At 40.6% G+C, this 20,608-nt stretch overlaps 1 protein-coding gene across 1 annotated transcript; it reads left to right on the top strand.

Moving 5' to 3' along the window:
• The first annotated feature begins 432 nt into the window (after positions 1-432).
• On the top strand, positions 433-3,024 carry LOC132691948 (tripartite motif-containing protein 75-like). Its single transcript, XM_060653832.3, has one exon. The coding sequence runs from the start codon at positions 1,446-1,448 to the stop codon at positions 2,853-2,855; it is 1,410 nt and encodes a 469-aa protein (XP_060509815.1). The 5' UTR covers positions 433-1,445; the 3' UTR covers positions 2,856-3,024.
• The last annotated feature ends 17,584 nt before the right edge of the window (positions 3,025-20,608 follow it).

Raw genomic sequence — 20,608 nt, forward strand, 5'->3', positions numbered from 1 at the left:
CATTGTATATGGAAGTATACATATCATAAAACATATATTTTTTCTTGTTAATATATCTTTTTATAACCGGGGAGGCTCAGTCAAGAGCCTAGGAGGATAGAGGGAAAATTATATTTCCTCCCCTGTACCTTAGAGGAGCAAGGATGAGAAAAGCAAACCAAATATGGTAAACGTGAATTCTGAGCCATCAGAAAAACTGTGTTTTAAGCTTCAGAATTGAGGAGGTTTCCTTAAGTTCTGTACTCTCATAAGACAAAAGTTTATAGTGATATTATAATCATTCTTTACTCAATTCTAAGAGTTTGGGATTGTAGGGGAGGAAAAATTTTCCCTTCTGTCCTTTTAGGTTCTATAGCTAGTTTAAGAATTAAGTTGAGATAGAAGAATAAGAAAAAACTTTAATAACCTATTTATGCAAAGGAATCTCACAAAGATATGAGACTCAAACGACGACCCAGACAGACCAGATGATTGGGACTTGCATGCCATCCAGAGCTCAGGAAAGAGCCAGAAGTCTGGAACCTTTGCGGTTGAGGGAGGCAATTCCCAGAAAGGTGAGTAGAAAAAAGTCTGGTAAACAAAGGTTCTTATGTTCTGCAGGTAAGTCTCTTAGGTGAAAAAGTTCTTTCCGGTAATAGCTCTTTTTGCACTAGTCCCCCTTTATAATGTAAATTTCCTTTATAATTGCAAATCCCGCCCTCTCCACAAAGGGGGAAATTACTTTTTTAAGGCAGTTAAGATGGAGGTAAAGGGCTTTTCCTGCTGGGTCTCGAATGCCTTCCTCAAAATAATTCACATTACTAATGGCCTATTTTCGGGTTGCATGTGCTGAACCCCTTCAAGATGTAAAATGAATTCCTCCAAGTTACATGGATAGGTGTCTTAATTTGGCTGTGCTACATCTATCTGTCCCAGAGCCCATGCCCTTTCCACAGCCCACGTTGGGGTGAATGGGAGGTAGATGAGATGTAGGGATTGTGGTACCAAGTAGGTAGGAATAGATAGAGCATCATAATAAAGGCATGGAAATAAAAGATTGGGGTTAGAAGAGGGTAATCTGACTAGAATTTGGTAATGGGTAGGACCACCTGAAACAAACCCAGAGTTGTTTTTGTTTGTTTGTTTTTTTAAGGAAGTTATACTTCATCTGCAAGTAATTCATGATTCGAGGAAACAATTGTTCTCCTGGCTAAGAAAGCTGCCTCGCTCGGCTTTCTTTTCTCTGTTTCCAAAGGCTGGAGAGGACTTGTCTAGTTGAGTTGTGACTGGTTGCAGGCTGTGGGAAGGGCTCTCCTTGGCAGCTGGAATTAAAGGCCTGAAGATTCACAGGACTTTAGCAGCGGCCAGCAAAGTGAGGACTGAGATTTTACAGTGTATCCACTTCTCACTGGAGCCCAAGCTCCTGAAGAAAACCCACCTCAGTCCAGTCTCTCATTCACAGCCCAATGGCAGTGTCATCAGCCCTGGCAGGACTCCAGGCCGAAGCCAACTGCCCCATCTGTCTGGACTACCTGAGAGACCCCGTCACCACCGAATGTGGGCACAACTTCTGTCGCTGCTGCATCCAGCAATCCTGGGCTGATCTCAGCGACAGGTTCCCTTGCCCCGTCTGCCGTCACTCATGTCGAGAGACGCACTTGAGGAGCAACACCCAGCTGGGAAGGGTGATTGACATTGCCAAGCTCCTCCACATCAGCAGGAGCAAGAGGAAGAGGCGGGACGAGAGGCATCTGTGTGAGAGGCACAACCGGGTCCTGACCCTCTTCTGTGAGGAGGACCTACAGGTGTTGTGTCCGGCGTGCGTGCGACCCCCTGACCACCAGGGCCACTGGGTGAGGCCCGTGGAGGAGGCCGCCTCTCACCACAGGCAAAGGCTCGGCAGTTACATCGAGCCCCTGAAGAAGCAGGTGGCTGATATTCAGAAATTAATAAGCATTCAAAGCAAAAAACCCTTAGAGCTGAAAGAGAAGGTGGAAAACCAAAAGCTGGAACTACTCTCTGAATTTGAGTGCCTGAAGCAATTTCTAGATCGTGATCAAGCCGCAGTTCTTTCTCGGTTAGCTGATGAAGAGAAGGACATTCAGCAGAAACTGAGTGCAAACATAACTGCATTTTCAAACTACATTTCCACCCTCAAAGGTATGCTGAGTAAAGTAGTAGAGAACAGTGTGCTGTCTGAGGTAGAATTGCTATCACAGATTAAACATTTCTACAAGAAGTCTGAGGATGAGATTAGCCCATCAATCTTTTCGATCCAATTAAGAAGAGAAGGTTGCAGTTTTCCTCCCCAGTACTCTGCTTTGCAGAAAATTATTAAAAAATTTGGAGTGGACGTGATCCTAGACCCTGAGACGGCACACCCTAACTTGATTGTCTCCGAGGATAAAAAAGATGTGAGATTTGCAAAGAGAAAACAAAACGTTCCTTACTTTCCAAAAAGATTTACAACCAACACAGTCGTCCTGGGTTTTCCATATTTTTATTCCGGCAGGCATTTCTGGGAGGTTGAAGTGGGAGACAAGTCTGAATGGGCTGTTGGGATTTGCAGAGACTCGCTTCCCACAAAGGCCAGGAGATCTCTGTCAGCCTGGCAGGGATGCTGGAGGCTTCAGCTGCAGGGGGATCGATATAATGCAGTGGGAGCTGTTCCAACACTGCTACTGTTAGACGTGAAACCCAGAGGCATTGGCATTTTCTTGGACTATGAGCTGGGTGAGATCTCATTTTATAACATAACTGAGAAATCTCACATCTATACTTTCACTGACACTTTTACTAGACCGCTTAGGCCTTATTTCTATGTAGGACCTGATTCAAAGCCTCTCAGAATCTGTACAGGAACGGATTGTGAATGAAAACTCCCTGGACCATTGTAATAGTTGTTTTGTTTGTTTTAAAGAATGGAAGTTGGGGGCGCTCGGGTAGCTCAGTTGGTTAAGCGTCTGACTTCAGCTCAGGACATGATCTCATGGTTCGTGGGTTTGAGCCCTGTGTTGGGCTCTGTGCTGACAGCTCGGAGCCTGGAGCCGGTTTTAGACTGTGTCTCCCTCTCGCTCTCTGCCCCTCTCCCGCTTGTGCTCTGTCTCTCGAAAATAAATACACATTAAAAAATTGGAAGGTGGGCAGGCTCTTGTGGGTGTGAGGGTGGATTAAGTTGGTCAGAAAGTGCAGATGGAGTGTGCAAGCAAGGGATTGACCAAAACAGAACTGGTCAGCTTCGCCTCAGCTCTATCAAAGTTGTGTTATTAAAACATTGTGCTATTATTGTCATGTACAAGTTGTGTACTAGGCAGAGCAAACTGTAACCTTAGTTTTCCTAAAAGGCACAATTGAAAGGGATGGGGCAGACATCAGAGGGAGTGGCAGACCGTTTTTTCCTTTACCCCAATGGGGCCAGCTACTGGCAGCACTCACCACATCTGCCTTTTTAGAAACCCTCTACATAGTTTTCATTTCATCCTAAATTCTTTGTTATTATGCATTGTATTTTATAGCATGGTGACTCACAGCATTGTAGAAAATTGGAAATTCTTATTAGTAACAGACATTGCAGTTTAGAAACCATGTCAGAGAATATAAGATGAATCACCAAGTAGTAAAAACTATTCGGGCGTGATGGCAGATCTATTTTTATTCAGCATTTTCTTACTAGGATAGCTAACATTTAGCAAGTCCTATGTCCCAGGAGTTACAGTATTTTCAAAGCAAATACTAAGTGCAAGGCACTAGGCTGTTAAAGAAAACAAGTGTACATGTTTAACCCTGGACACTGCACTGACTTCACCAGAAGGATCTAGGTTCTGTTCGTTTTCTATGATGTACTTTAACTAATTTGCAAAATGTACTTATTTTGCATGAAGGTGAAACTATATAGCTATGTGCATATGCTCCAAAGTTAACTTTCATATCTTTCCCTATTTTGAATAGAATTTTATATCTTAGCCTCTTATTTCCATCTTCATATTGATGTCATTTCCCTTTGTTTTTCTCTTCCACCAAAAATCTTTATGTTTTTGAAGAAAATAGATACAGTCAATGTGTGGGTCATTTTTTTGGAGTCTGATTTATTGAACAACTGAAAAATACTAACTCAGTGACGGAAGTGTGAACAGGGTGTTAGGTGACATCAGGGACCTATTTATTTTGTTAGATGTGATACAATTATGATTCAGGAAATGTCCTTATTCTTAGAAATTACTAGTGAAATATATAAGGGTGCAATTTTGTTTCTATGATTTCTACTAAAGAACTCCAGCCAAAAAAAGGTGGGGGGGTGGAGCAGGGAGGACACAGAGCAATAAATGAAGCTAAGTGACAATGCTGATAATTCTGGAATCTTGGTGATAGTATATGGACATTCGGTTTATATACTCTTATCAAGATAGAAAGCTTCTGCACAGAAACAACAAAACTAAAAGGCAACTGACTGAATGGAAGAAGATAATGGCAAATGATATCGGATAGGTTAGTATCCAAAATCTATGAAGAACTTATCAAACTCAACACCCAAAAAACAAATAATTCAGTGAAGAAGTTATTCAAAGGATTCAGAAATGCTGATTCGAAGGGACACATGCACCCCAATGTTTATATCAGTGTTACCAACAATAGACTATGGAAAGGTCCCAAATGTCCATCAATATAGACCATGGAATACTACTTGGTGATCAAAAAGAATGAAATATGGCAATTTGCAACAACATGGATGGAACTAAAGTGTATTATGCTAAGCAAAATAAGTCAAGCAGAGAAAGATAAATATGATTTCACTCCTATGTGGAATTTAAGAAACAACAGATGAACAGGGGAAAGGAAAGAAGATAAAAATGAAGAGGGAGGCAAACCATAAGAGACTTTAAAACATTTTTTTAATGTTTATTTTTGACAGAGAGAGATTATGAGTGGGGCAGGGGCAGAGAGAGGGAGACACAGAATCTGAAGCAGGCTGCAGGCTCTGAGCTATCAGAACAGAGCCGGACATAAGAGACTCTTAAATACAGAGAACAAACAGGGTTGCCGGAGGGTGGTGGCTAGGGCGATGGGCTAAATGGGTGATGAGTATTAAGGAGGGCACTTGTTGGGATGAGCACTGGGTGTTGAATCACTGGGTGTATATAAGTGATGAATCACTGGGTTCTACTCCTAAAACCAATACTATACTGTACATTACTTCACTTGAATTTAAATAAAATTTTAAAAATAAATAAAAATTAGCAAGGGTATTTCCTTTTGTCTTTGTGCACCAAAGTAAGGTTTCTGCATGGACTCACTCTGCCATCTCTACCTGAAGTTTGAATGGGTGCATTTACAGTTGAATGAACACATTTATCTCTCCTATCTTAATCTAAAATAGGTTTATATTGATTTTGGCTAGTTCCACATTTCTTGAGTTTTGAGAAGCTAGCTGTTCTTGAACTACAAATATTAACTATCCATTTCCTTAGAATTGAGTGCAGATTGGATGTCCTTTGAGCAGTTACTAGGTGGTCTCTCTATTGGCTTTACATATTTTTTTTTTTTTTACTGTAATAGTATAACAAAAGATGCTTTGCCTCTTCTATTGTCTGTTGCCTAGTTACATTATATGAATTATGACAAACTTCAGGATTACATTTCACTTTCCTTTAGTTTTCAATTGGATTTTTTTTGACAACTTTTTGATAAATTCCCTGTTAATACAACATGGTTGCTCTAATAAAAAAAAGAAAAATAGCCATATAGAGATTATTGGTGTGACCCTTTCCCCTATTCCCTTAACAATACAGGCACACACACATACCCACACACCCTTCCTATTAACAGCATTAACATTTTGTGTATACCTGTACTGATTTCTTGGCATGCATAAATCAGTATATATTAAGGACTTTTTATGTGCACTAATTTTTTTAAATATATTTTCTATTTTTTTTTTTTTTTAAATTTTTTTTTTTTTCAACATTTTTTATTTATTTTTGGGACAGAGAGAGACAGAGCATGAACGGGGGAGGGGCAGAGAGAGAGGGAGACACAGAATCGGAAACAGGCTCCAGGCTCCGAGCCATCAGCCCAGAGCCTGACGCGGGGCTCGAACTCACGGACCGCGAGATCGTGACCTGGCTGAAGTCGGACGCTTAACCGACTGCGCCACCCAGGCGCCCCTAAATATATTTTCTAAAGTTTATTTTGAGAGTGAGAGAGCGCAAGCAGGGGAGGGGCAGAGAGAGGGATAGAGAATCCCAAGCAGATTTTGCACTATTAGCACAGAGCTCAATGCGGGGCTGGATCTCACCAACAGATCATGACCTGAGTCCATATCTGGAGGTGGATGCTGAAGTGACTGAGCCACCAAGGCACCCTGCCCCCTCCCCCCCCCCCCCCCCCTTTTTGCTTCTGGTGCAAAAAGGTGGTTTTATTCAAGCACAGGGACAGGACACAGGACCTGTGGGCAGAAAGAACTGCTGTGAACTAACTTTTTAAATCAATTATTCCATATTTATGTACTTTATTTTTTTAAAGTTTATTTATTTAAAGAGTGTCTACAGTCAACATGGGGCTCAAACTCACAACCCCGAGATCAAGAGTCAAATACATGCTCTTCCAACTGAACCAGCCAGGCCACCCCTATGTGAACTAATTTGTAATAAAGCCAATATATTAGGGACAGCAAGAATGGAAGAAAGGAGCTTTGCAGGTAACTTAAGGATTTAAGAACAATGGGAGGCCATGGAGAGGTTTGAAGCAGGAAACAATATGATCAGATTTCTATCTCATTGGCTATGTCACTCTTACATTCAGATTTTTGGGTATCTAAATTTAGGAGTCCTCAGTAAATGCTTAGAAACTGAAGCACTGAAAGTAGATAAAACTTAGAGAAAGAATGCTGGGTGAAAGTCACAAAATTCATAGGACTAGCTGAGAAGGGGACTATCTAGGAAGATTATTTTCCCTCCCCTACAAGGGTAGAGGGGTCCTGAGATTAAAAAGTGAGAACAACTACCTCAAAGTTTAGAAGGAAAGAGAATGGAATACAGACCACAAGAGGAATATTTGGTCTTTGACCTAGAGAGGTTAACTCCTTGACTTAAAAAAAAGGTAAAGAGGATGGATAGGATGAGATTTTGGATCTACTAAATTCATTATAGAAGTTTAGGGATTTCCCATCTGACAGGCTCTACTTTTTAATCTATATATTTACATTTTTATCTACATATTCATGAAATTTGTTTTCTTGGTATAAATTACTACAAAAAATATTAAAAATTTTGTGGGTTCTGGTTTCAAGTCATGTTTAGAAAGTCATGCCTATATCAAGTTTGTAAAAATGGTCTCCAATGTTCTTTTATATCTTTATATTAAGGTTAATTTTATATGTCAACTTGACTGGACAGGGGGTACCCAGTTTAAACATTTCCAGGTGTGTCTTTGAGGGTGTTTCCAGATGAGATTAGCATTTGAATCAGTGGATACAAGTAGACTGCCCTTCCCTTTGTGGGTGGGCATCACCCAGTCTGTTGAGGGCTTCAATAGAATAAAGGAGGAGGAAGGAGGACTTCACTCCTATTTTTCTGTGCTTGAGCTGCCACATCTCATTTACCTAGGATTCAGGCTAAATCACACCACTGGCTTTCTTAGGTTTCTGTTTATAAATGGCAAATCACTAGACTTCTTGGCCACCATGATCAGAAGCTAGTTCCTCATAATATATATGGCTTCTATATATCTATATCTATTTTCTCTCTATATATAATACCTTCTATATGTATATATATCTTCTGTTCCTCTGAAGATCCCTAATATTCCTTATGCTTTTATTAAAACTTTCTCCTTTATTACCTTTTGTTTATTTATTTTAATTTTTAATTTTATTTTTTTAAATTTACATCCAAATTAGTTAGCATATAGTGCAACAATGATTTCAGGAGTAGATTCCTTAATGCCCCTTACCAATTTAGCCCATCCCCCCTCCCACACCCCCTCCAGTAACCCTGTTTGTTTTCCATATTTATGAGTCTCTTCTGTTTTGTCCCCCTCCCTGTTTTTATATTATTTTTGTGTCTCTTCCCTTATGTTCATCTGTTTTGTCTCTTAAAGTCCTCATATGAGTGAAATCATATATTTGTCTTTCTGTGACTGACTAATTTCACTTAGCATAATACCCTCTAGTTCCATCCATGTAGTTGCAAATGGCCAGATTTCATTCTTTTTGACTGCTGAGTAATACTCCAGTGTGTGTGTGTGTGTGTGTGTGTGTGTGTGTGTGTGTGTGTGTGTGTATACCACATCTTTATCCATTCATCCATCGATGGACATTTGGGCTCTTTCCATACTTTGGCTATTGTCGATAGTGCTGCTATAAACATTGGGGTGCATGTGCCCCTTTGAAACAGCATACCTGTATCCCTTGGATAAATGCCTAGTAGTGCAATTTCTGGGTTGTAGGATAGTTCTATTTTTAGTTTTTTGAGGAACCTCCATACTGTTTTCCAGAGTGGCTTCACCAGCTTGCATTCCCACCAATAATGCAAAAGAGATCCTCTTTCTCCACATCCTCGCCAGCATCTGTTGTTGCCTGAGGTGTTAATGTGAGCCATTCTGACAGGTGTGAGGTGATATCTCATTGTGGCTTTCATTTGTATTTCCCTGATGATGAGTGATGTTGAGCATTTTTTCATGTGTCAGTTGGCCATCTGGATTTCTTTGGAGAAGTGTCTATTCGTGTCTTTTGCCCATTTCTTCACTGGATTATTTGTATTTTGGATGTTGAGTTTGATAGGTTCTTCATAGATTTTGGATACTAACCCTTTATCTGATATGTCGTTTGCAAATATCTTCTCCCATTCTGTCAGTTGCCTTTTAGTTTTGCTGATTGTTTCCTTCACTGTGCAGAAGCTTTTTATTTTGATGAGGTCCCAGCAGTTCATTATTTATTAATAATGTCTATACCCAATATGGGACTTGAACTTACAATCCTGAGATCAGGAGTCACATGCTTTACCCACTGACCTGGCCAGGCACCCCTATACTTTATGCTTTTAAAAATAGAACAATATAATGAATATGTGATTCTTAAGAAAATTCAAGTTTTATAGGAATATATAATTTAGAAAATTAAAGACTAAGTCCACAAAAGCAACCACTGTTATCATCTAACAGTTTGGTGTGCATCGACCACCAGTTTTATTTTATAAAAGTTCTACATGCATATACTTTAACGTCAAAAAGTTCTACACAATTATAAGAAACTACATTCTCTAACCTCCCCAACTCCTCTCTTCTCAGAGATAACTACTTTCAGCTCTTCAGAATATCTTTCAGTGTTTACCTCCATATTTCTTAAAAAAAATTTTTTTAACGTTTATTTATTTTTGAGACAGAGAGACACAGCATGAACGGGAGAGGGTCAGAGAGAGGGAGACACAGAATCTGAAACAGGCTCCAGACTCTGAGCTGTCAGCACAGAGCCCGACGCGGGGCTCGAACTCACGGACTGCAAGATCATGACCTGAACCGAAGTCGGCCGCTTAACCAACTGAGCCACCCAGGCGCCCCTCCATATTTCTTAACTCCTCTTTTGCTACTTGTTTTTTCAGGTTTAGGCATTGTTCTACCAACCTTCCACCGCTCCAGCCCAACCACACATGTGCAATATTTTTTTCCTCCAAATCTCCCATTTAACTTTATTGTCATTTTTGTTAACATTCAGTATTTAAGTTATGACAGTGAATGCTCTAGTCACTTTTTTCTCTGATCACTTTTCCTTTTTCACTCGTTAGTCTTCCTCCCTTTGAGTTTAGTGTTCTACATACTATTTATCACTAACTTGTTTATGCACATTCACACTGCTGATTCTCCAGGTCTCTCGAACATTGAGGATGACATGAATTTTTTTGCCCTGAACAAAGGCAAGACCATCTGGTCTTGCCATTTACTGAAATGGGGGAAGATAGGTGAGCAGGTTTGGGGTAGGGAAGATCAGGAGTTCAGCTTCAAAAATATTAATTTTAAAATGTTTATTAGATATCCAAGTGACAATCATGCAACTGTCTAGGAGTTCTGGAGTTCGGGAGAAAGCTAGACCAGCAATTTAAATTTGGGGAATTATTCAGGCAATGACATTGGGTGAAATCAGAAAGGGAATGTGTGCAGACTGATGAGAAGAGGGCCTGGGACTGAACGATTGAGCTCTCCAACCTTGAATATCCAGGGAAAGAAATTGGACGCCAACCAGAATGCCTGCTGTAGCGTATCTCTCCCCCTGATTTCAACTAAAATCCTCAACAAAATAGAAAAGCAATTATCTGAGGACTCCAAAAGGTAAATAATGACAGACAGACTGGGGAGGGAAGGCACAACTTGAAAAGAAACCTGTAGAGTTTCCTTTTTATATCTCCCAGCTTTGTGCTGAGTGAGATAATGAATCAAAGACAGCAAAAACTCAGAGAACAATCCATCTTAGGAGAGGACCAGAAAAAAGGCCCCTGGGGATATGATTTCTTTTTCTTTTTTTTTTTTTTCTCCCAGAGACCAGACCTGACCCCAGTTGGGGATCTGTACTCCCAGGCAATGGGAACCAGGAAAAGGGGTCCCAGTTGCAAGGGATGGAGGAGGATCCGTCTGTTTTTTTCTCTCTTGCTCCTTTGTCCGCAGTCCAGGCCCGTTTGTTCAGAATCGCACAATTGCACAGGAAGCTAAATTTGCAAGAAAACTCCATCTGTTTGGCCACAGGTCATTGGGAAAGAGAGTCAGGACGTGGGGAGGGAAGGAGGAGAGAACTGGAGAAGGGAATTCTGTCTCAGAATATTTCCAGGCCCACCCAACAGCTGAGCCTGAGGGAACAACCCAGCGAAGTAAAGCAAATGCTTTGAGAAATGCAACGACGATGTAAACCCCTTCCAAGTCCCAGACAATTCCTAAGTGGCTCACACGAGGGGCAGATACAAATATAGAAAGGACTCTTGAAAATCAACACTAAGCAGGGCACCTGGGTGGCTCAGTTGGTTGAGTTTCCAACTTCTCAGGTCATGATCGTGCAGTTTGTGAAAGTTTGGGTCGAGCCCTGAGACAACTGAGATCTGTGCTGACAGTGAGCAGCCTGCTTAGGATGCTCTCTCTCTGCCCCTCCCCCCCGTGCATGCTCTCTCTCTCAAAATAAAGAAATAAAAATCAACACTAAGAAAGCAAGCACCCCAGTAAAAAATGGATAAATGATCAGAACAGACTTTTTACCGAAGAACACGAACATGATAAATAAGCACATGAAAAGATGCTCAACATCCTAGCCATCGGTGAAACGAAAATAACACTGTAAGATACTACTGCCCACTTACTAGAATAGCTGAAATTTTTAAAAAGTGACAATGTCAAGCACTGATAAGTATGCAGAGAAACTGGAACTTTCTATGTTGCTGGCAGAAATGCAAAATGGTAGTTATTTGGGAAAATCGTTTGGCAATTTCTTATAAAGGTAAAGGTTTATAAAACCATATTACTCAGCAATCCTACTCAGGTGTTTACCCAGATGAAATGAAAACATCACTTAAATGAAATTCACACAAACGCTTTAAAGCAAATGTTTATAACAGATTTATTCATAGGAGCTCAAAACCGGGGGCAACCCAAATGTCTGCACTGAGAAATAGACAAACTATGGTATGTTCATGGGATACTTAATTCAGCACTAAAAAGGAGTGAACTATTGATATTTGTAACATGGATGGATCTCAAGTGTATTACGCTGAGGGAAAGAAGACAGACCTAACAGGTTACATACCATATGATTGCATTTATATGACCTGGAAAAAACAAAACTATAGAGCTAGAAAACAGGTCAATCCTTGCCAGTGGTTAATAGTCAGGGGAGGGTTTGATTATAAAGGGAATGTAGAAGTAGATTTTTGGGGGGAAAGGGCTGTTAGAACTATTTCTCTTGTAATAGTTTCCGGTTGTTGCTGTAACAGATTAATCACACGTGTGTGGCTTACCACAAATTTATGATCTTCCAGTTCAGAGGCCAATAGTCCTAAAGCCAAAGTGTTGGGAGGGCTGCATTCCTTCTGGAGGCTCTCGGAAAGAAATGGAGTATTTCCTTTTTGCCTTTTCCAACTTCTTGAGGCCACAGGCCAGCTGCTGTCCCTCCTCCATCTTCAGGGCCAGCAGTGTAGCAGCTCCGAGTTCTACTTCCCTTACAACATCTTCAGTGACTCTTCCTCTCCAGCTTTCTTTCTTCCCTTATAAGGACCCTTGTGATTAAGTTACACTGGGCCAACCCAAGCACTTTGAGATAATCTCTCCATCTTTCATGATACTTAATTCATGAAATTTAATTATACCTGCAAAGTCCCTTTTGCCATTACATTAACCTCTAGTTTCTTGGAATCAAGACATGAACATCTTTGGAGGGGGGGCCATTATCTTGTCTGCCACAGCCCACTCTCTGGCACCCAAAGATTTACATCTGTCCCACATGCAAAACAGCTCCATGTAGGGGCGCCTGACTGGCTCAGTCAGTAGAGGAAGTGACTCTTGACTGGGATCCTGAGTTCAAGCCTCACTTTGGGCATAGAGCTTACTTAAATTTTTTTTAAAAAGGGGCGCCTGGGTGGCTCAGTGGGTTGGGCATCTGACTTCGGCTCAGGTCATGATCTCGCGTGAGTTCGAGCCCCGCGTCGGGCTCTGTGCTGACAGCTCAGAGCCTGGAGCCCATTTCGGATTCTGTGTCTCCCTCTCTCTCTGCCCCTCCCCTGTTCATGCTCTCTCTCTGTCTCAAAAATAAATAAACGTTTAAAAAAAAAAAAACTAAAAAAAATTTTTTTAAAAACACAAAAAAGCCAAAAAAGCAAAAATCCCTCACATCCACCTCATCTCGACCTGCACAGAGTTTCAAACTATTACTATGGTGGTATTGGTCAGACAATGTTATCTATACATTTTTCAAAAGTCATAGAACTTCATAGCAACAGTGAATTTTCCTGTACGCAAATGTTAAAACTGGGTGTAGAAAACAGGGAAAGAGCAAAGGAGACAGCAGAAATTGCCAGTAGGGTGACAAGAAACCCAAAGATTGTGGTGACCTGGAAGCTGAGTAAAGCAAGTATATCAAGGAGGGTATGATGAACTCAGATGCTCTTGAGATCCAGGACGGTGAGAGGTGAGTACTGACTGAGCATCACGGAAGTCTCTAGTGACCTTGCCTACAGTAGCTTCTGTGGAGCAGTAGAGGCAAAAGCCTGACAAAAATGTGGGTTCAAGAGAGAATCGGAGAAGTAAAGACAATTAACAAAGATCAGTGCCAGTCCGTGAGCTATTAACAAATAGTTACTGGTCCTCTAGGAGAAAGGAGTATACACTAGAATTTAAACCAACACACGGATTCTGTTATTCAGAAATCTTGCTATGAAAAAAAATCATCTAATCTTAATCCTTCATGACAGTTGATTTACATACTGGCTCAAGAGCCTTCTCTTCTCATGGATTGGTTACTGTTGCCAGCACCAGACCAGAGACCAACCACACTTTGAGCAGAACTGGCAACACTCTAGAAGGGTTTGCTGCTTTACATTTTAAGAAGTTGTCAGGGCACCCAGCCGGTGAAGCATCTGACTTTGGCTTAGGTCATGATCTCACGGTTTGCGAGTTTGAGCCCCACATCTGGCTCTCTGCTGTCACGCAGAGACCACTTGGATCCTCTATGTTCTCCTTCTGCTCCTACCCCGCTCATGTGTGTGTGTGCTCGCGTGCTCTCTCTCTCAAAAATAAACATTAAAAACATTTTTTTACATTAAAAATAAATAAAGCCTTTTGTTTCCTATTCTTCTGTCATTGTGAGTTTATGCTTTAACAAATTCTTCATTTTTTATTAAAAATTGTTTTTGTTTTAATGTTTATTTTTGAGAGAAAGAGAGAGAGAGAGAGTCAGAGCAAGAGCGGGGGAGGGGCAGAGAGAGGGAGACACAGAATCCGAAGCAGGCTCCAGGCTCTGAGCTGTCAGCACAGAGCCCGACACGGAGCTCGAACCCACGAACTGTGAGATCATGACCTGAGCTGAAGCTGGACGCTTAACCGACTGAGCCACCCAGGTGCCCCACAAATTCTTTAAAAAAAAAAAATGTTTATTTTGAGAGAGAAAATGAGCAGGCGAGAGGCAGAAAGAGAATCCCAAGCTCAGAGTCTGATGGGCTTGATCTCATGAAGTGTGAGAACATGACCTGAGCCGAGATCAAGAGTCGGATGCTTAACTGACTGAGCCATCCAGATGCCCAGCTTAACACATTCTTTACTATCATTTTAGCAGAGGAATCAGTAGTAACTTTGTATATTCAATCCACGCCATCTTAACTTTCAAGTACCAGGTTTTCTTTGTATGTATGCTATGCACTATTACTTACAAAGCAGTTATATTAAATATACTGAGTTGTAACTTACATTTTTTATTTACTATATGTTGAACATTATTCATTAGAAAATAAGTCACTATACAAATTTTAAATAATACAGAAGCAGAATAAAAAGCCAAAAATCTTTACTTTTATTCTTCTCCTTCTTCAACTCTTCTACCTTTCATTCTCCCACTCCCATTCACTCTTTACAGTATGAACTACTAAGTTTGTTTTATATCCTTCTGGACCTACTTCTGTCTTGATTCACACACACGCACACATGCACACACAAATTCTTAACCTAAGGGGAATATCAAAACATTATACAAATATATTGGACAATATGCTTTTTTTCACTTAGTGTATTAGAGGCATGATTTCATGTTGGGGTGTGTGTGTGTGTGTGTGTGTGTGTGTATTTGCTCATATAATTTTCATACATGAATACTTTTGTAGGAAAGATTGTTGGGAGTCAGAATTACTGGGTCAAATTACCACTAAGAATGCTTTTCCACTTATTTGCCCATTATTGACATATCCATTGTGCACACTCCTGCCAAACTTGGATATAACCAATCTCTTCACTCTTGCTACTGTGACTTGCAAATGTACCTTGTTTAACTTCTATTTCCCTGATAGGTAACAAGGTGGATTTTCGTCACCGTGTTTCATCTATGAGCTGCGTGTATTTATCCTTTATTTTTCTTTGCTGTGCTTTTGTAAATCTTAAATTTAACATTTGAATAGGGCACTTGGGTGGCTCAGTTGATTAAGTGTCTGACTCTTGATGTTGGCTCAGGTCACGATCTCACGGTTTTTAAAAAAAATTTTTTTTTTTAACGTTTATTTATTTTTGAGACAGAGAGAGACAGAGCATGAACGGGGGAGGGTCAGAGAGAGGGAGACACAGAATCGGAAACAGGCTCCAGGCTCTGAGCTGTCAGCACAGAGCCCGACGCGGGGCTCGAACTCACGGACCGCAAAATCCTGACCTGAGCCGAAGTCGGCCGCCCAACCGACTGAGCCACCCAGGTGCCCCACGATCTCACGGTTTTTGAGATTGAGCCCCAAGTTGGTCCCCCATGCTAAGCATGCATGGAGTCTGCTTGGGAATCTCCGTCTCCCTCTCTGCCCCTCCCCCACTCATGCTCATCTCTCTCTCTCTCTCTCAAAATAAATAAATTTAAAAAATAAAAATAAAAAATATCAAATTTTAAAATTAAAAACATAGGAAGGGATATACAATGAAGTCTGGCTCCCACCTGTCTTCTAGCCACCCAGTTCTCCCCACAGGTTGGTAGAGGTGAACTGTGAGTCCCAACTCTCTAAATCATGCGGTTGGTCTTACAGGCAACTAGTCCCTATCCTCAGGGGGGGTTTCCAAAAGTCACTTCAATAACATGTAAACCCAGGTGTGGTTGAAAGGGGCTTGTTATGAATAACAAGACACTCCTTTCACTTTTATGGTCCTAGAGCTATCTGGGAATCTGCTGAAGACCAACTATTTTAACAAAAGGTACTCCCAGTGCTCTTAGGAGATTCCAAGGTTTAGGAGCTCTATGCCAAATGTACTTTTTTTATAAATCACAAATCACACTCTGTGACATGAATTGTAAATGTTTTTTTACCCATTTTTGTATTTGTCTTCTAACTTTTGGCTCGTTCCTCTCATAACACTTTTTGCCAAGGGGAAATTTGAATTTTTATGTAGTTAAATATATCAGGGTTTTCACTGATGGCTTTTATACCAATCTTAGAAAAAGTTCCCCTACTCTGAAATGATTTTAAAAACCTCTCCCATTGTTTATAGTACTTTCGTAGTTTTACTTTAAACCATGAAATCTTTGAATCAGCAGTAATTTATTAGATATGAATTCCAAGGCAGGGATATAATCTGTTACCCTAAATAAGGAGGTAAACTGCAACAAGCTCAAATTACCAGAAATGGAGTTTATTTGGGAACAGCACAAGAATTGAATTTCAGGGAATGCATGCTCTAGCAATCTACAGGCAAGTTTGCTGAGGATTTGGGATGGTTTGTATTTATGGGCAAGGAGTACAGAGCAGGCAGGGGTGGAGGGGGTGGGGGCGTCTAGTCCAGCCAGAGTTCAAACAAGAAGCTCATTGGCTTGAAGATGGGGAGAGCTTCTTGGTGGATGTTCACTGGACAGGAGATAAGTCTCAGTCTTCTGTACATCAGGCATTTATGGGAAATCAGTCTCTGTTCTTAAATTCCATGCTTCTGAAGGTGCATGTGTGAGGTTCTCCATTTCATATCCTCCAGTTCCATGTCAGATGGAAATCCTTTCATAAACCTGTGTTTTTCTTTGATGGTTGACCTAGTTGTCTCAATACCATTTACTGAATGAGCTAACCTTTTGGTGATTTGAATTGTCACCTTTTATATCCTAAATTCCCATATATACTTCGGTCTGTTTGTCCCTTTCCTTTTTTGTTACATTGATCTGATTGTGGGCAGTATCTCACTATTTTAATCATTACTGTTATAGTATGGCTGATATTATATTATGATATGATATTATATTATGGCTGAGCACTAGTCCTCATAGATAGATTAACCAAGGGAGAATGGCCGTGTTTACGATTTCAAGCCTCTATCTGAGGACACTCCATGCCTTTTCATGTCTTATTTTTCAGTAGTGTTTTTAACTTTTCTTCAAAAAGATCTAGGTATTTAGTCTTTTTTGTTGTTATTATAAATGGGGTCTTTTTTGAATTGTATCTTCTAGCTGGTAGTTGCTTCTATAAAGCAATAGATTTTTACATATTAACTTTGCACCCAGTCACCTTATTGAATTTGAATTCTCTCATTTCTGTTGTTTTTTTTTTTTTAAATAGTTTTCCCAGTAGGTTCTTTGGAGTTTTCTGCATCTTCAATCATGTTATCTGCAAACAGTGTTAATTTTATCACTTCCTTTTCAAATTATATAGCTCCGTATTGTTTTTCTTATATACATGTTTTGTTAAAACCTCTAGAATAATAAGTGTAGACATTCTCATTTCTTTTTTTTTTTTTTTTTTTTTTTTTTTTTTTTTTTTAAATGAGGGTCCCTGAGTCGCACCCTTAAATCTTTTTTTTTTTTTTTTTTTTTAATTTTTTTTTTAACGTTTTTATTTATTTTTGAGACAGAGAGAGACAGAGCATGAACGGGGGAGGGTCAGAGAGAGGGAGACACAGAATCCGAAACAGGATCCAGGCTCTGAGCTGTCAGCACAGAGCCCGACGCGGGGCTCGAACTCACGGACCACGAGATCATGACCTGAGCCGAAGTCAGCCGCTTAACCGACTGAGCTACCCAGGCGCCCCGACATTCTCATTTCTGATGTTACTGGAAACATGTCTGATATTTTCTACTGATTTTCTTTTCTGTAGCATTCTTTTCAAATGAAAATCTTATGCAGGATAATGGTGTTTTTTTTTTTTACCATTTAAATTTGAATTGATATGATTATATTCTAATCAGGAGAGAGAAACCAAGCAAATGAGTAAATTATATCATACTGTAGGAGATAAGTACAGTGGGGGATGAATCAAACAGGGTATAAAGGAAGAAAAATTTTCCCTTCTTCTCCTCTAGATTCTTTGGCTGGTCTGGTAACAGAATGGGCATAAGACAGATTAACAAGAAAAAAAACAAATTTAATTTCATACACACAGGAGCCCCATAAAAAAGATGAGACTCATAGCAGGAAGCCTTTAAACCTTTTAGACAAAGAAACAATACATTTGTGAAAAACTGACAAGACAAAGGGGTTTGGGCTTAGGGATAGTAAACTGGGGTGAAGAATTATCAAGACTTGTTTATACAGTCTCTTTAGCCTTAAACCCCATCTCTGGTCATAAGGATGCCTTCTACCCTCCTCGTAAAAGGCAGACAGCTTTCACATGGGACATTTATAATCTTTCAGGGGGGAAAGGGGAGGGTCAGAGTTTCTGAGAGGGTCACTGTTTCTCAAGTATCTTTAATTCAAAATAATCAATAAGCCAAAGTGGCATGTTTTAGGGTAACAGTGTAAACCCCTACGAGGGTAAGGAAGATAGAAAATGGTGAGTATGGGGAAAGCTGTGGTTTTAAATAGTGGTCCAGAGCAGGCTTCACTGAGAAAGTAACATTTAACCAAGACTGGGAGGAAGAAGGATATATGTAAATGGCTAATTCTAAGTAGAGGGAACAGCAACTGCAAAGGTCTGAGGTGGAAATGGGTCTCACAACTCAACAATCACAACGTAACTGAAACAGAGTAAGTAAAAGAAGAGTAGGAAGAGAGGAGGGAAGGGTGGGAGGTGGGGCAGATTCTCTACAGTCCTAGAGGTCAATGCCATGCTTTGGTTTTTACTGATAGGCAACCATTAGAGTAACGTGATGGATGTTTTAGAAGAATCTCTTTGCTACTATATTAAACACTGATGTTTTGGGAGCAGGGCGTGTATGGCAGTTGGAAGCCAAAAGACCACTTAAGAGACTATTAAAATAATCCATGTGAGGATGATGGATTCTAGATCTATTTTAAAGGAAAAGCCAGCAGGATTTGTATATAAGACTGTATATAGGTGTGAGGGGTGGAAGAGCTGTCACTATGGAAACAGATGGCTCTGGAGGACAGCCTGGCTTTTGATGTGTTATGTTGGCGATGTCTTAGATGTTACCATAGAGGGCTAGATGAGGGAGCTAGGTATAGGAGTCTGGAGTTCAAAAAGACCGGAGGTACACATTTGGGAGTTGCCAGCTTGCGGATTGTATTAAAGACACAAGTTTACCACGAAAGTGAGTCCTGACGGAGAAGAGAGAGGCCGAGGGGCTGAGCTCTGGAGTACACTAACAATGAGAAGAAAAGGAACCTGCAAAGGAGAGAGAACAAGAAGCCAGTGAGGTCGGAAGACAACCAGGAGTTTGCAGTGTCTTGAAAGCCAAATGAAGATGAATCATGGAGGGAGTGCTCGGCTGAGTCTCCTGCCGCTCACAGGCTAAGGAAGAGGAGACCTATGCATTCATCCCCAGCTCAAGCAATACAGAACGGCCTTCTTGGTAACCTTGACAAGAACAGTTTCAGTGGAGTAGTAGGGCGAAAAGTAAGACTAGATTAGAGAAAACGTGAAGAGAAGAATTAGAGACAGGCTTCCTTGGTTTGCAAATAAAACAATTAAAAATAAATAAATTAATTAATTTTAAAAAAGGAGCAGGGAGGCGCTTGGGTGGCTCAGTTGGTTAAGCAGCCGGCTTCAGCTTAGGTCACGATCTCATGGTCTGTGAGTTCAAGCCCCGCGTCAGGCTCCATGCTGACAGCTCAGAGCCTGCAGCCTGCTTCAGATTCTGTGTCTCCCTCTCTCTCTGCCTCTCCCCAGCTCGCACTCTGCCTCTCTCTGTCTGAAAAATGAATAAACATTAAAAAAAAGAAAGAAACAATTTTCCTTAAGAAACCTAGGTAATGTTTTGAGATTTTTGTGATTTGTGATTGACATATTTTCAAAGTTTGTTTCCTTAAGAATTTAAGACTTCTAAAAGCATCTCTGATCAAGTTGTGAGATCATTAAAGTAAGTCTTTTCTGTAAAGAGGATGGAGGAAGAAGAATATAAAGTTCATTTCATTTGCCATTTGATTTTCTGAAAGGCTATAGTACACAGAAGTTAAATTTTCTCTGTAAGTCATAGTAACATAAGAGTACTCCACAAGGTCTAATTTACAGAATAATCGAATTTATCAAACTCAATGGTTGGTTTATTTGTCTAGTGTGTTTAAGTCCATCTTTCCTCTACTCCCACCCCCCACACCATCATTAGCATGCAGATTCCATGAGAACAGGAACCCTCTCTGTCTTACTGACCCCTGAATTCCCAGCACCTAGAATACACTCGGGCACATGGTCAGTTCTGAATTAAATGCTAAGTGTTAAATGAAATGAAATGCATGTTATGGAGACATTTTGGGCTGTAACAACTGGGGGTACGTAGTGGCATCCTAGAGACAGAAATACTAATAAACATCCTACAGTTCATAGCATAGCCTCTCAAAACAAAGGCAATCCAACTTGAAATGTCAATTTCAAGTGACAAGGTTGGGCGTGCCTGGGTGGCTCAGTCAGTTAAGCATCCTACTTTGGCTCAGGTCATAATCTCGCAGTTTGTGAGTTCGAGCCCTGCATTGGGCTCCATGCTGACAGCTCAGAGCCTGGAGCCAGCTTCGGATTCTGTGTCCCCCCGCCCCCCCTGCCCCCGACCCTCTCTGCCCCT

Source organism: Panthera onca, chromosome B1 (genome assembly GCF_046562875.1).
Source record: "Panthera onca isolate mPanOnc1 chromosome B1, mPanOnc1 haplotype 2, whole genome shotgun sequence".
Lineage (NCBI taxonomy): Eukaryota > Metazoa > Chordata > Mammalia > Carnivora > Felidae > Panthera > Panthera onca.

Excerpts from the sequence above, each read along its gene's own strand:
- LOC132691948 (XM_060653832.3), top strand. The coding sequence starts at position 1,446 with ATGGCAGTGTCATCAGCCCTGGCAGGACTCCAGGCCGAAGCCAACTGC.